General features: G+C 42.0%; 1 protein-coding gene across 7 annotated transcripts in view; it reads left to right on the top strand.

The window, feature by feature from the left end:
- The window catches only part of LOC138822723 (transmembrane and coiled-coil domains protein 1), a 139,557-nt gene that overhangs the window by 48,815 nt on the left and 75,384 nt on the right, over positions 1 to 15,358 (top strand). Inside the window, exon 1 of one of the 7 annotated variants that reach the window (XM_070015622.1) lies at positions 12,786 to 12,876. The exons of the other annotated variants lie outside the window; for them this stretch is intronic. Within the exon in view, the coding sequence (XP_069871723.1) occupies positions 12,838 to 12,876 (39 nt within the window). The 5' untranslated portion in view covers positions 12,786 to 12,837. Of the gene's footprint in view, positions 1 to 12,785; positions 12,877 to 15,358 lie in introns of those variants that run through there. 7 annotated transcript variants of the gene reach the window in all.

Genomic DNA, 15,358 nt, shown 5'->3' with positions numbered 1-15,358 from the left:
ATAGCGAGTAGGACATCAGTGACTGAAGATCACTATAGCCTCCCTCATGTGGACATAACCTCCCACTTTGTTGTGGAGTAGAATATTTAAATGGTGTTCGTGTCTTAACCTCTCCAGAAACATGCCAATGTTTCTACAATTTTAGGTTACTGTTCTTTTAGGCTAAAGATTCAGTCTCTAGGTTTTCTACTTCTTGGAACTGTTGTAATCTGTCATGAATTATCATCATCATAATCATCGTTTAGAAAACTCCTTAGTGTCTTTTTGGTGATAAGGTACTACTATGTAGTCCAGGTAGGCCTCACACTCAAGATCCTCCTGTTTCATCCTATCAAGTGCTGGAATTATAGGTGTGCACCACCACACTTGCCCTGGTTTTGTTATTTTACTTTATTGTTTAGAGGTGATATACAGAGCGGTTATATTTACATGCATCAGGCAATAAGTACATTTCCTTTTGCACAGTGTCATCTGTTCCCTCATCCTCCCCTGTTCTCTCTCCTCTCCCATCTCCACCTATGAGTTGTGATTTGTATAGTTCACTTACATCAATGTCTAGTGTGCTCTACTGCTGCCTTTTTTTCACCCTTTTTCCTCAGATTCTGTGCCTCTCTCCTAGAGATATGTACATGAATATACTGTGTCTAAGGTAAAGAATACAGAATCAGTAACAGAAAAAGCAAATTAAGACTCCTTTGTTTCTATATCTTTGGAGTTTGTTTCAATATATATTTTATATACACATATGATGAGGTGCCTTGGGTATTGTGCCTTTGTGAATCTCTCCTAAGAGTATCCTCTTTTGGTCTCACTGTATGTGAGTGTCTGGAATCCTGTGTGATTTGTCATATCCCAGTGCGTTTTAGCTCTAACTTCTGCTTATCAGGGAAAACATGGGCCTTTTGTCTTTCTGATCTTGGCCTTACCTCACTTAGCATGATTTGTTCTAGTTCCATCCATTTTTCTGCAAATGACACTATTCTTTCAGATAGCTGTGTAAATTCCATTATATATAGGCACTACATTTTTCTTGAGATCCACATATCTATCGTGGGACATCTGGGTTGTTTCTGTATCTTAGCTATTGTGAATAGTGTGGCAGTGAACATGGATGTGTAAGTGTTCTTATCATATTCTGGTTCATGATGCTCAGGGTAGATGCCTAGGGGGACTAAAGGTTTTATGATCCAGTTACAGCTCAGGAGAATGGAGGTTACGGTATAAATTTCTTTTTTTCTTTCCGTGTGTGTGTGTGTGTGTGTGTGTGTGTGTGTGTGTGTGTGTGTGTGTGTCAGTGTCATAGGGCTTGAGCTGAGGGCCTGCATGCTGTCCGTGTGTGTGTGTGTGTGTGTGTGTGTGTCCCTGAGCTTTTCTGCTCAGGGTGTGTGTGTGTGAGTGTGTGTGTGTGTGTGTGTGTGTGTGTGTCATAGGGCTTGAACTGAGGACCTGCATGCTGTCCCTGAGCTTTTCTGCTCAGGCTGTGTGTGTGTGTGTGTCCCTGAGCTTTTCTGCTCAGGGTGTGTGTGTGTGTGTGTCCCTGAGCTTTTCTGCTCAGGGTGTGTGTGTGTGTGTGTGTGTGTGTGTCCTGCATGCTGTCCCTGAGCTTTTCTGCTCAGGGTGTGTGTGTGTGTGTGTCCCTGAGCTTTTCTGCTCAGGGTGTGTGTGTGTGTGTGTCCCTGAGCTTTTCTGCTCAGGGTGTGTGTGTGTGTGTGTCCCTGAGCTTTTCTGCTCAGGTGTGTGTGTGTGTGTGTGTGTGTGTGTGTGTGTGTGTGTGTGTGTGTGTGTGTGTGTGTGTGTGTGTGTGTGTGTGTGTGTGTGTGTGTGTGTGTGTGTGTGTGTGTGTGTGTGTGTGTGTGTGTGTGTCCGTGTGTCCGTGTGTCCGTGTGTCCTGCATGCTGTCCCTGAGCTTTTCTGCTCAGGCTAGTGCTCTACTACTTTGAGCCACAGCTCTACTTCCAGTTTTCTGGTGGTAAATTGTTCTGCCCAGGCTGGCTTTGAGCCATAATCCTCAGATCTCAGACTCCTGAGTAGCTAGTATTACAGGTATGAGCCAGCCACTGGGACCTAACATAAATTTTTAGTTTTGGATCTATATACTTAGTTATGAGTGTGTCCCTTATTTTTTTTACTTGTGGTTGTATGTCAGTATCTTTTGTTACCTTAGGCTACAGAGATGTATATATTGGTTCCAATGACAGTTTTGGCTTTTTTATCTCATTGTTATGAGATTATAGCTCCAATGTGTTTTACTACATGAAATCAATAGCTAAAATAAGATTTCTTATTTAGATTTTTAACTCATCTAAGCTATTCTTTATAGTCATTTTTTTTTTACTGAGCTTCTTTTTGTTTTACTTAAGTGGGATTCACCCAAAATATTAGGTTAAAAAATAATTAGCTGCCATTGAAATAGGGGGAAAAAAACCCCAAAACCAAAAAACCTTTTTGTGTAATTTGAATGTTTGATTATGTTTTTTAAATAAGTACTGCCTTTATCTCTTGAAAGTCTTAAAGACTTGCGCCCTGGTAGGTTTTTTCTTTCTGTCAGTAGTGTGTATCTCATGTCTCTCACTGTGTATAGCTGCATAGTTCTTTACTTCCTTATTATCATTTAAGACCCACAGTGTTGGAAAGTCTGCAAATTACTCTTGACAAAGGAAGGCTGAAATGTAGCCTTAGACTAGTGAGAAGTCTTAGGGTACAGGAACAAATGAAAGTAAGAAATTAATGCTTCTTAACATTCATGTCTTTAGTTTTTCAGAGAATCAAGAAAACAGAATTTTTAAATGATCAAAATTAGGAGTATGAAACATTCTGCTTGCGTATAAGTCTGTTATCTTAAATTGTGTGTGTGTGTGTTTCTGTAGACTTATTTACTACCATCTTGCAGGTTTTCAGATTTCTCACTAATAGATATTTTCTTCAACATATCTAACACAAAGAAGCTGTATTTTCATTTTCATATTTATCCTTTATAAAGAATTGAAAAAGCAGAATAAAACCACTACAGGGTTGTAATGAGTAGAATCCTTTATCCTGTTTCCCACTTTCTATAGGGAGTTTTTTGATCTTTTAAATTTTTCTGGAAGTTCTCTAAATATTATGTGTATGCAGCTATTATTTTCTGTTTTACATAACTTCTTACAAATGACATTTTACAGTGAAGGTGATTGTTTACCACTTCTTTCCTGTCCATACTTTATTTTAGCTGAAATTGAAATTTCAATATAACATTCACATTATGGCAATGTAAATATATTTCTAATTTGAGCTTTATAGTGTTTTCTCCTTTGAGAAAGTTTTTTTTTTTTATTGTCTTTGAAGTTGTGGTTTGTTGACAATTATTTCTTAGATCACCTCCAAATTCTGAAAGAACTGTTGATTTCTGAGCATCTTCTAATGTCACAAATCCTCTTCCTAGCTGCCTTTTCTTGAAAGTAGCAAACACTTCTGGAAGCTTTCTAGGATAAGTATAGCCTTTTGTCCTGGAGTCCTTAATCAGCTAAGAAATTACAGAACGTTTATTTTCTTCATTTCATGTCTTCTTTATTGGTTTATTCTTCAATGAAGCACATTCTCCTGAAAGTCTTATGGGGAGACAATAAGCCAATTTCAAAATTTATTCAAACCTTAAATTTTATTGGTGGTCTAGTTAAATGCTGAACTATAGGTTGGAGATAATTTCCCCATAGCATTTTGAAAAAGAAAAACACATAAAAAAGCTTTATGTATATTGATATCCATTGCCTTCCAATATTGCTGCTGAGAAATCTGGGACAGTTCTAATTCTTGAGCCTCAGGTAACACCTTGTTTTTTTTCACCAGACTTAAAAATCATCTCTTCATCACTGTTGACCAAAATTTTACAGTGATGTGCCTTGGTGTGGGTCTTTGTGACAATTAAGAGGCTAGAAAGTTGGGCCTTGCCTTTGCACTTGGAAAACTAAAAAATTCAGTCTGGAAACAAGAGTTTTTTAAAAACCTTATAGGGTGGGGATATAGCTCAGTCTGGGTTTGATCCACAGCAGTGGGGAGAGGGGACTTCAATAGCATTAATTTTATTATTCTACATTTAAATATAAATTTTTATTTTGTTCATATAAAACAAAATTGTATATATGCTGTGACATATAATATATGCTACCTGTGAACTGCCACACAAGAGGGGGAACCTTATCATCATATATACTCATATGCCCATATATAGTAGTAATTATTCCACCATCCTGAACTTTGGATTTCATGCCCTTGACTTAAAAAAAATAGTAAATTTATATGTTTTTAAGTTAGGCAGGCTTAAACTATTATTTAAGCCTGCCTATTTGGGGCTTTATAAAATAGTATCATAGTTGTCTAGTCTTCTAAAATTTGCTTTGAATGCAAAAATGTTTCTATAATTGACCCATGTCACTACATATAGCCATAGTTTAATTTTTCCCCTACCTGTATTTCTCTCCCCTTTTTAGTAGTCAGAGGATAAACTCCAGACTTTGTTTTTAAAAATAATTCATTTTATTTTCTATTTGTTTTGTTCTAATTCTTGAGAGACCTCTGTAAAACTTACTAATCCTTAATAAATATTTCTAATATTGTGTTTTTAATTTCCAAAGTGAGATTTTTTTTCTTAGATAACTTATAGTAACATCCTGTCCTTATTGTATGGATTGGTTTCTTTTGTCTTTAAGGATTTTTTTTTTTTTGCCTCCTCTCCTCTAGAATATCTAAATAGAGGGATTCTAGACTGAGAGACTACAGACACAGCTGAGAGCTAGGATGAGGTGTCATTCTGAGAGACAGTGAGATGAAACCAAAATATGAGCATTTCAGCCTCTTCCTTCCATTCTTCTAGAATATCACAGGCAGAGAGGCTCATTACCACCACTATCATCCACCCAAGGGCAAACAAACTATAAAAAAATGACTAAAGAAAAGATCTTTATAATTGTTAAAAGACCTATAAATACTTATAATGGGGGAGGGGAATAAACTTCATATTTGCCCAATTAATCTATAGTAAGAGCTATCAATCTATAAGCCCTAAACCACTTTAATGCTTCTTTCACATATGAAGAGAAAGCTATGGTGACTAGGTATTTGCTGAAAGTCTCTAAAATAAGAGGGAAGAAAAATGGGGATTGGAAATTATCTAAGAAAAAATAATCTTGGGGCTGGGAAGGTGGCTCAGTGGTAGAGTGCTTTGCCTTGCATGCCAGAGGCCCTGGGTTCAATTCCTCAGCACCACATAAGCAAAAAGAAAAAAGCCGGAAGTGGTGCTGTGGCTCAAGTGGTAGAGAGCTAGCTTTGAACTGAAGAGCTGAGAGACAGTGCCCAGGCCCAGAGTTCAGGCCCCACGACCGGACCCCCCCCCAAAAAAAAAAAAAAAAGAAAAAGAAAAAGAAAAAGAAAAAAAATCTCACTTTGGAAATGTATGTTAGTAGAATGAGCTGTTGATCTGTTTATTAAAATTATTTTTAGTTCTCCTGTTTTAAGGCCCTAGGCCCTGTTCTTAGAATAACCTCTGATACTTTTAAGTCTTAACCATAGGACTGTAGTTTTTTTTTTTTTAAATATAAATTGGCTTCTTGTTGATTTCCCTGCAAATACCTGCTTCCCTGCCAAGAACTTTCTGACTGGACAAAAAGCTGAACAAAGTCATTTATTACATACTTACCAACGCACCTTATACCTTCCAAAGCTTAATTTGATGTACCTTATTCACTGCTTTCTCCTTGTCACTCTTCTTTACCTATTTGGGTTTATGTCTTTTATTGTTCATATTAGTGCAGAGCCACAATAAATCTGTTCAGTCTTCCATGTTTAGTTCATTGCTTCCCATCTAAGGAAACTTTTTATTAGAACTTTAAGGAGCTTTGATACATGCTTGCCCTCCAAAATTATCTTTATCCTCAAATCAATTTCATAGAAAATTTCATGTCTACTGATTTGAATCCAAGTTAGTATTTATTTCAATACATACATAGTCTTTTAAGATGTAGGAAGCTACTATATTGATGTAGAGAAGACAAAATTACATGGTGTTTGCATATAACACAGTCCACTGCATACTTCTAACCATCTCTAGGTTATTTGTACTGGATAATAAAATGTCGATGCTATATAAATAGTTTTTATTTTGTATTGTTTAGGCAGTAATACCAGGATTTTTTTTTCTTGAGAACCTTGAATCCACAGTTATTTGAATCCACATATCTGAACTGTACCATGCAACACTAACCAAAAGCAAGTTGCTTACAATTGTGTTCATATCAGGTAAGTTAGAAATAAAAAGAAATAAGAAATAAAAAAAGAAGCCGGGCGTGGTGGCTCACACCTGTAATCTTAGCTACTCAGGAGGCTGAGATCTGAGGATCAACAGTTCAGAGCCAGCCTGGACAGGAAAGTCTGGGAGACTTTTATCTCCAATAAACCACTAAGAAAACCAGAAGTGGCGCTGTGGTTCAAGGGGTAGAGTGCTTGCCTTGAGCTGAAGAGCTGAGGGCCCATGCCCAGGCCCAGATTTCAAGCCCCACTGACGGACAAAAAAATAAATAAGATAAAGGATAGCATTCTATAATGCCGAAGTGATCCTTTCCATGAGAGGACTTCATTCTAAACAGTCCTCCTTTTTTTACTTAGTTTGCTGTGGTCTTTGGGACATTTCTTTTGAGCATTGTTCTCACTTTTCACTGTTAGAGATGTTTCTTTTTTTTTTTTTTGGGTCCCGTCATGGGGCCTGAACTCTGGGCCTGGGCGCTGTCCTTCAGCTCTTCAGCTCAAGGCTAGCACTCTACCACTTGAGCTACAGCACCACTTCCGGCTTTTTTTTTTTCTTATGTGGTGCTGAGGAATCGAACCCAGGACCTCTGGCATGCAAGGCAAGCGCTCTACCACTGAGCCAACTTCCCAGCCCATGTTAGAGATGTTTCTGTAGGCTAGGGGGAGTGCAGTTGTTCCTTTGTTTCTCTGACTGTGGTACTTTTTATGTTCAGCATGCTCTGGGCATTGCAAACACATACCACTTGAGATGATCAGATATGCAGTTATTTTTGTTAGTGTCATATTTTTATACAATTATTAATTCTTTTTAAAATGCCAAATAGGAGAAATAGAATTTAGGTGAATACTAAAAAGTTGGTTATTTTTTAAATAACTATTTTTTTTTTTTGGGTCCGGTCGTGGGGCCTGAACTCTGGGCCTGGGCGCTGTCCCTCAGCTCTTCAGCTCAAGGCTAGCGCTCTACCACTTGAGCCACAGTGCCACTTCCGGCTTTTTTCTTTTTGCTTATGTGGTGCTGAGGAATCGAACCCAGGGCCTCGAGCATGCAAGGCAAGCGCTCTACCACTGAGCCACCTTCCCAGCCCTAAATAACTATTTTTTAATATTGTGTGATTATAAATAGTAAGATAAAAAAATCAGAGCCAGGCACTGGTGGCTCACACCCGTAATCCTAGTACCTCACGAGGCTGAGATCTGAGGATTGTGGTTCAAAAAAGGCTTGGGATGTAGCTCACTTCTAATACTAGCTACTGAAAAGGTAGCTATATGAGACCACAATGAGGTTTTCCTGACAAATTCCCCCCAAATGGCTAATACAGCAGTAAAGATAGCAGCCTTCTAGGGGCTGGAAATACCCAGTGTTTTAATATGGTCATAAATATTCTAAGCTGGCTGGGTACATGTGGCTCATGACTGTAATCTTAGCTACTCAGGAGACAGATCTGAGGATTGTGGTTTCAAAGTCAGCCTGGGTAGAAAAATTCATGAGAGTATATCTCCAATTAAACAAAAAGCTGAAAGTGGAGCTGTGGCTCAAGTGATGGAGTGCTAGACTTGAGGGAAAAAGATAAAGTGTACAGGCCCTGAGATGAAGCCCCAGTATTGGCACACAAAAAAGTCTGTATCTTCATACATTTCTATATAGTACTATGTATTATATGTACCTATCCAGTGATGTGTTTGTATGTATGTACTAGAATATAGCACTAGAAACTGACATACAACTGGATTGGGTTGCACAGTGAGGGACAAGTGTTTTGAATGTAGCTAATTTTGAACCTAGCTAAGTTGGGATGATTATTTGACTTTCATAAATATTCATCCAGGGAACTCATAGTATGGATGTGTATGTATTTATATATTATATATAATGTATATATACACGGACATGCAGACATATAAATCATACATGAAGAAGCAAATCACAAAATGGAATGAGTTTTTATTTTAATCAAATGTACTTTTATACCTGAGTTCAAAAATATGCAGGAAGTCGGGTGCTGGTGGCTCACGCCTGTAATCCTAGCTACTCAGGAGGCTGAGATCTAAGGGTCATGATTCAAAGCCAGCTCAGGCAGGAAAGTCCGTGAGACCCTTATCTCCAATAATCCACTCAGAAAACAGTAAGTGGCACAGTGGCTCAAGTGGTAGAATGCAGGCCTTGAGCTGAAGAGCTGAGGGACAGAGTTCAAGCCCAGAGTTCAGGCCCAGAGTTCAAGCCCCACAACCGACCAAAAAAAAAAAATGCAAAAAGTATTACTGTTATCTCCTGTAAACTGGTTATACATGCTAGTTCAAAGAATTATTTTTTTCCTACAGTGATAATGAAGAAAAACTAAAAGACCTTGAAGTACACTCAAAGTATACATAAAAATGTTTGCTGCTTTGTCAAAATATACATGAAAGTATTTGATGAGAAAGGGAAATATATTGGCAGTTAGGGCAAAGATGTCAAATATAAGCTTTTTTATCAGCTTTACTAAGAATTGTAACCTATGGTGGAAAGCAAAAGACAAGATAGCTGAATTTCAGATGCTCACCTTTTCTTTAATCATTACTGGAGCTCTGTTCTATAGTTATGGAGCCTTTGGACTTGCTTCAGATCTGCGACCATTTGCAGTTGTATCCAAATACTACGTATTTCCATTGTGCATTTCACATGTGTCACTCCAGGGACTGAGTCTACAGCTTTTAACTACTCGACAAAGGGTGTATGATTCAAAAAGGCTTGTGAAATCCACTCAATTGCTTTGTTTGCTTCCAAAGAGACAAAGTGTTGTGGATTTTTGGTCATAGACCACTAAAATGACCTTTTTTGGGTCCAGAGTAAAATAAGAGAATGGTTGACTTTCTTCTTTGTTATAGGCGTCTTTCATTACTCCTATTTTACAGGCTTTGTTCTTTGTCTATTATTGTCAATCAAAAAGCTGGCAGACACCTCAAAAGAGGCCAAATTTAGATAATTTAATTTTTTGTGACTAGCTTAGTTTATTAAATATCTTTTCTATTTTCAAGTTTTTCTTTTTTCTATCAAGGACTAGATTTCAAACGTACATATGATTTTTTAAGAGTTAGTTGGATATAAGCAGTTGGATTTTCACTTCTATTTACTAGTCAAAAAAGTGAGTTCAATTTATGCTAACTTAAAAAATATAAATAAAAGAAAACAAGAAAATAGACACTATTATTTTTGAATCCCTGCCACATGACATTTGAGGCTAATATATGTATAGAGAAATGACTATTCCACAATGCCAGATGAATGATCTTCAAAGAAAAATGTTGTATTTGATAAATGAATGCTGTGCAGTCAGCCCTTACAGATAGAACTACCAAAGGGAAATCTGCTGAATGAATTTTTTTTTTCTATCTAAACATTAGAAACAATTTGTTGGTGTTTGGTGACAATTCTAATAAGATAAAGTTTTAAAAAATTAGTGAAGCCGGGTGCCGGTGGCTCACGCCTGTAATCCTAGCTACTCAGGAGGCTGAGATCTGAGGATTACAGTTCAAAGCCAGCCTGGGCAGGAAAGTCCATGACATTCTTATCTCCACTAACCAGAAAACAGAAGTGGTGCTGTGGTTCAAGTGGTAGAGTGCTAGCCTTGAGCTTGAAGAGCTGAGGGACATCTGCCAGGTCCAGAGTTCAAGCCCCACAACTGACAAAAAAAAAATTAGTGAGTTCCTACTGCAGTACAATCCTTTTAATCCATAAATCATGTATCTATACTTTTAAGAATTCATACCTTTGCAGTCTGTGATTGATAATTCTCATGTTACCTGGTGCTGCTGTCTTTTGACATTTTTGTTCCGCCTATGCATGTATGGATGGATGCATGCATGCATGCATTCATGCATGTATATAGAAAGAATCTTATAGCAGTAGTAGGAGGTTCTGGTCATACATCAGGAACATCTCATGTTTAAGAGAGTGTATTGTTCTGTATGGAACTTTTTTCTTTCTAGCTTTCCTTTGTGTGTGTGTGTGTGTGTGTGTGTGTGTGTGCCAGATCTGGGGCTAGAACTCAGGCCTGGGCACTGTCCTTGCCTCTTGCTCAAGGCCAGCACTCTACTATTTAAGCCACACCTCCACTTCTAGCTTTTTGGTGCTTCATTGGAGAAAAGCAACTTATGGACTATGATCCTCAGATTTCAGCCTCCTGAGCAGCTAGGATTAGAGGCATGAACCACCTGCACCTGGCTCTTTTTTTCTTTTGTTTGCTACCAGTATTGAGGTTTGAACTCAGGGCCTAACACTTTCTAGGCAAGTGTTTACCACTTGGTCCAATACATCAGCCAGATGTTTTACATTGGTTATCTTGAGATAGAATCCTGCTTTATGCACAGGCTGTGCACATCTTGGGATGTCCTCTTATTTGTGCTAGTTTTACAGGTGCATGCAGTCATGCCCTGCCATTCATTAAGATGGTGTCTCACAGCCTTCCCCCCCCTCCCCAAGCTGGCCTGAAGCTGAGGTCCTCCCCTCCTGAGTAGCCCAAATGACAGGCTTGAGTCATCTTATTTCCACATAAACATCTCAGTAACTCTTCTTGCTTTCCCAGGAGATTTTAGAGTACTCTTGTGGAGTTTCTGCTTTTTCTTCAAGAATCTCTTTCTGTGTCTCCGGCTCCTCCTCCCCTCACTACCCCCTCCCCCCAGTCATGCTGTGTAGCCCAGACTGGCCTCAACTCAGGCTTCTCCTGCATCAGCCTCCTGAGTGCTGAGGCTGCAGATATGCACCATCATGCCTGACCTCATTCTCTGTAGGAGGAAAAACCGGGGTACCTGGTACTCCTACTTTTTACTAACAAATAACAAACCACTCAAGTTCACTGCCAACTTTCTTTTATTATTTTACTTATTGTGTATGTGGTGGGGGACTGATCACAGTGCCACCGCTGCATGTTAGGCAAGGACTATACCACTTGAGCCACTCTGTTGAACCTCAGCTTACTTTCTACTTAGAATTCAGTTTCAATCAGTTCAAATATTAGATTACATTGCTTATGCTCAACCTTAGGCATGGAGGACTGTTTGCTTTTGGTCATAGTTTATCTTTTCCTTTCCGCTTTGGAAGTGTACAAAAAGTACAGCTCTGCACAATTTCTAATAGTAAAAGTTTTACTAAAAAGTATATCGAAGGGTATGTTTTAGAGTAATTTTGGTGGCTGAAATCCTTGCTGGAATTGTGTTTTTTTCTGTTCTTCCTGAGATAATGAAATGTGTGTGTGTGTGTGAGACTTTAAAGGTGAGTTTGTTGTGTTACATTTGTTGGTAATTGGAAAAGGTAGCATGCTGCGTGAAATGAGGGAATCATCGAGAATAAGCATGGCACAGATGCTTGTTTTCAATTTACTTTTCACTTGCCTAGAGGAAAAAAGTGGCACTGTGTGGTTTCCTCATAGCTGTTAATTCTCAAGTTTGAGGGCTTCTGCTTTACCAAACGTGTGTGCTGCGGGTACAGATTTCAGAGGCCCGCCGACGCCGACGCGACGCGGACCTCTTAACGGGGTGCGGTGCGCGGAGGGGGAGGGAGGGGGGAGGGCAGGCCGGGGCCACGCCGGGGGGAAGCAGGCCGTGGGGGGGCAGGCCGTGGGGGGGGAGGGCCACGCCGGGGGGGGGGAAGCAGGCGGGGGGGGCGTGCGGGGGGGGTAGCAGGCCGGGGCTACGCCAGGGGGCCATGCGGGGGGGGGCAGGCCGGGGGGCCACGCGGGGGGCGGGGGCCAGGCCTGGTCCACGCCGGGGCGGCGGTGCCAAGGCTTCTGTCCTGACGGAGCGGAGCGGTGTCCGTTCGCCTCGTCGTGCGGGGTGTCCGCCAGCAGGCGCCCATGAACGAGGGAAGGCGGTCAGTGCCGGCCAGAGGGAAGCGATGGCCGCTCTCATATCTGCACCGATTGATTCACTCGGCAGTCCTTTCTGTGAATTTTTTAAAGTGTTCCATTCCAGCGAGAGCAGCGGGCAGCCGCGCCCGGAGGCCCAGGGTGAGCAGCCGTCCGGTCCGGTCGTGTCCGGTCCCGGCCGGGGCCGGGGTCTGCGCTGGCCAGACAAAGCCGCGGCCGCGGGAGGGGCTTCCGTCCGAGGCCGTCCGCGCCCCTTCCCCAGAGCAACCCCATCCCCTGGCGGGACGGCGGGGGGCGCTGCCACCCCGGGCCGGGCCGCCCACACTCGCGAGGCGCAGGCGGCGCCCGGGCACCCCGGCACCCCGCACCCCGCACCCCGGCGCGGTCTGGAGGGAAGGGAAGGGAAGGGGTGGTCCTTGCGCCCGGACCCCTCCAGCTGACTCACAGGAAGTGCTCGCCGAGTGAGCCGCTCCAGCCGGCCGGGACCCCGCCCCGCCCCGCCCGCCCGCCCGCCGCCGCGCCCTCCTCCCCGCGCCGGCTCCGGCGCCGGCTCCGCAGAACAATGAGGCGCTGCCAAGTTTGCGCAGACTCCTAGGGAGAGTCTTCGGACTTCGGTGACAGCCTTCAAGATGAGCTGCCGGCCACCTGGCCCCGCGGCTGGGCGTTGAGAAAGAAAGACCCTCCCCTGGTGATCGCGTCGTCCCGCGCTCCTCGGGTGACCATGGTCCAGCGCTTCAGCCTCAGGAGGCAGCTATCCAAGGTGGGTCCGAGCCGGTGTCGGTGCCCGGACCTGCCGGCCCGCACCGCTGCCTCTTCTCGCGGACTGCTGGGTCAAGTCGGCTTTCCTCGGGTGCTGAGGAGGGGCCGGGAGGAAGCGCTGCCTTTTGTTCTTTCATCTGACAGACACAAAGCTTGAAGGCTGCCCGTACTGGCGGCTCCAGCCTCCCTGTCCCCAAAACTGCAGCTGTCACTGGGAATTTGGCCCAGGTTGTAGTTTGCTCCCCAGATAGAATTTCCAAAGGAGTGTGGATGAAAGAGAGATAATTGTAGGTCGAAAGTACGTATTTAAGTAGCAATTAGCCTAGCAGCTTGCGGACCAAGAGGAGAAGACCTTCTTGGTCTGTGTAATCAGGGCTTTTCATAGAGATTTCACTGATAAACTAGGAAACTACCACAAAGTAGTTCAAGGAGCAAGACCCACAAGGAAATGTTTAAATGAGGGACTGTTGAGAGTTGTGTACTTAATGAAGAAGTGTGTGAGGAACGGTGGCCGGGGGCTTGCAAAGTGGCTTTTCCAGAGTTCTCCGTGAAGAACAGGCTTCAGGGGAAACTTGTTTAATGTAAGAAAAATTAAAACTTTAAATAAAAAGTGAAAAAAGGGGTTGCTGAGGTTGAAGAGGAGATGGTGATTGTGTGGATGGTGATGTCTTGGAGGGATTTTTGTGAACATTGATCCATCTTGAGCTCTGTCTTTAGCTAGTGGGGATACTAGTGTGAAGAGAGGTGCCTTAAGAGTTGAGCTTTATTTACAAACCATGAAATAAGACACTGTTCATTCCCTACCGACAGAAGATTTAACAAATAGTAAATCAGTAGGCATTCTTCACCTCCTTAGCTGTTTGTTGAACTGTTCAATCTTGAATTGTGTTGAGTTCTTAAGAGGAAGCCTTCAGCTCCTTTATCACAGGTAACCCTGGTACCGATTGCCAGCTGAAGCAGGAAGGAGCACAGCGCTTTGCCTCCCTCCCTCCCTCCCGTGTCAAGTACCATGCTTTTGTGGATCTCTTAAGACCAACAGCAACATTTAAGATTTATAAAAACATTTCCCTTCCCTGAAAATTTCTCCTAAGTAACTAACACAGGGTATGTTTTGTTGTTCCTCCCGTGTTATCTAGTGCATGTTTTCTCTCCTTCAAGGGGAACTGATGGTGGGAATTGAACTCAGTGCTCTACCACTTGAGCTTCCCCTCCAGCCCCCTTCTTCATTGGTTACTTTCAATAAGGTAGTGTCTTGCCTAATGCCTAGGCCAACCTGGACTGTGATCCTTCTACTTAGGCTTCTTCTGGAAATGTGCCCTACCATGTCTGGCTATGGTTGAGATGGAGTCTCACTATTTTTTATGTACTTGGGACCATGATTCCTTTTGCTTCTCAAGTAGTTAGGATTACAAACTTGAGCCACCAGAACTAGCCTCTGGATTGTATATTTTCTAATATGTAGAACATTGAGAAGGTAGATGTTGTGGAGATTCTCAGGGCAGTGAAATTCCTACGCAAGAACATTGTGCAGACAAGACTATCAGAAGGTACTGCTTAGTACATAGAAATAAAGGACATAAAATGTAAAAATACAGCCGGGTGCCTGTAGCTCATCCCTGTAATCCTAGCTACTCAAGTGGCTGAGATCTGAGGATCATGGTTCAAAGCCAGCCCAGGCAGGAAAGTCCATGAGACTCTTACCTCCAACTAACCACCAGAAAACTAGAAGTGGCACTGTGGGTCAAGCGGTAGAGCACTAGCCTTGAGCTGAAGAGCTCAGGGACAGCACCCAGGCCCAGAGTTCAAGCCCCACAACCAGCCAAAACCAAAAATACAAACAACAACAAAAAGAACATTGTGCACAGGTTGAGAGTCAGATGATTTTTTTAAATTAGAAAATAACTATATACTAGGTATTTTGCCACCAAATCTTTTCTTTCCCAGTTATTTATGTTTTTATTTTTCAACCAGCACTGGGGCTTGAACTCTGGTCCTTGTGCCCTTGTTTGTTTTTTTCCACTCTAGGCAGTCACTCTACCACTTGACCTATACCTCCATTTCCCACTTTTTGCAGCTTATTTGGAGATGAGACTCTCAGATTTCTTTGCCTGGGCTGGCTTTGTACCAAGAGAGCCACTGGAGTCCAGTTCTCCCAGTTATTTAACTTTACACTCTATATTCATTTTTATGTAGTCACTGTGATATACAAAAAAGACAAATTTTAGGGAATAGGAGCACATTCTTCCCATAACATGAAGAATAGGACATTTCATTTCATTTTCCTAATGCTCTCTGAGTTGATTATATCAGCTTGTGTGTGTATATGCTTGTACACATGTACACGTGCTATACTGGTGCTTGAACTCAACTTACCTTCTTTTTGTGCTCGTGATGAACTACTTTAGTAGTACATCAATTGCCTCCAGTCTGGCAATTTGCTGGTTAATTGGAGATAGAGTCCAACCTTCTGCCCAGGCTTGCTT

Source organism: Dipodomys merriami, unplaced genomic scaffold, assembly GCF_024711535.1.
Source record: "Dipodomys merriami isolate MVZ:Mamm:240054 unplaced genomic scaffold, mDipMer1.0.p SCAF_114, whole genome shotgun sequence".
NCBI classification, from domain to species: Eukaryota; Metazoa; Chordata; class Mammalia; order Rodentia; family Heteromyidae; genus Dipodomys; species Dipodomys merriami.
This window is presented reverse-complemented; position numbering and strand designations above follow the sequence as displayed.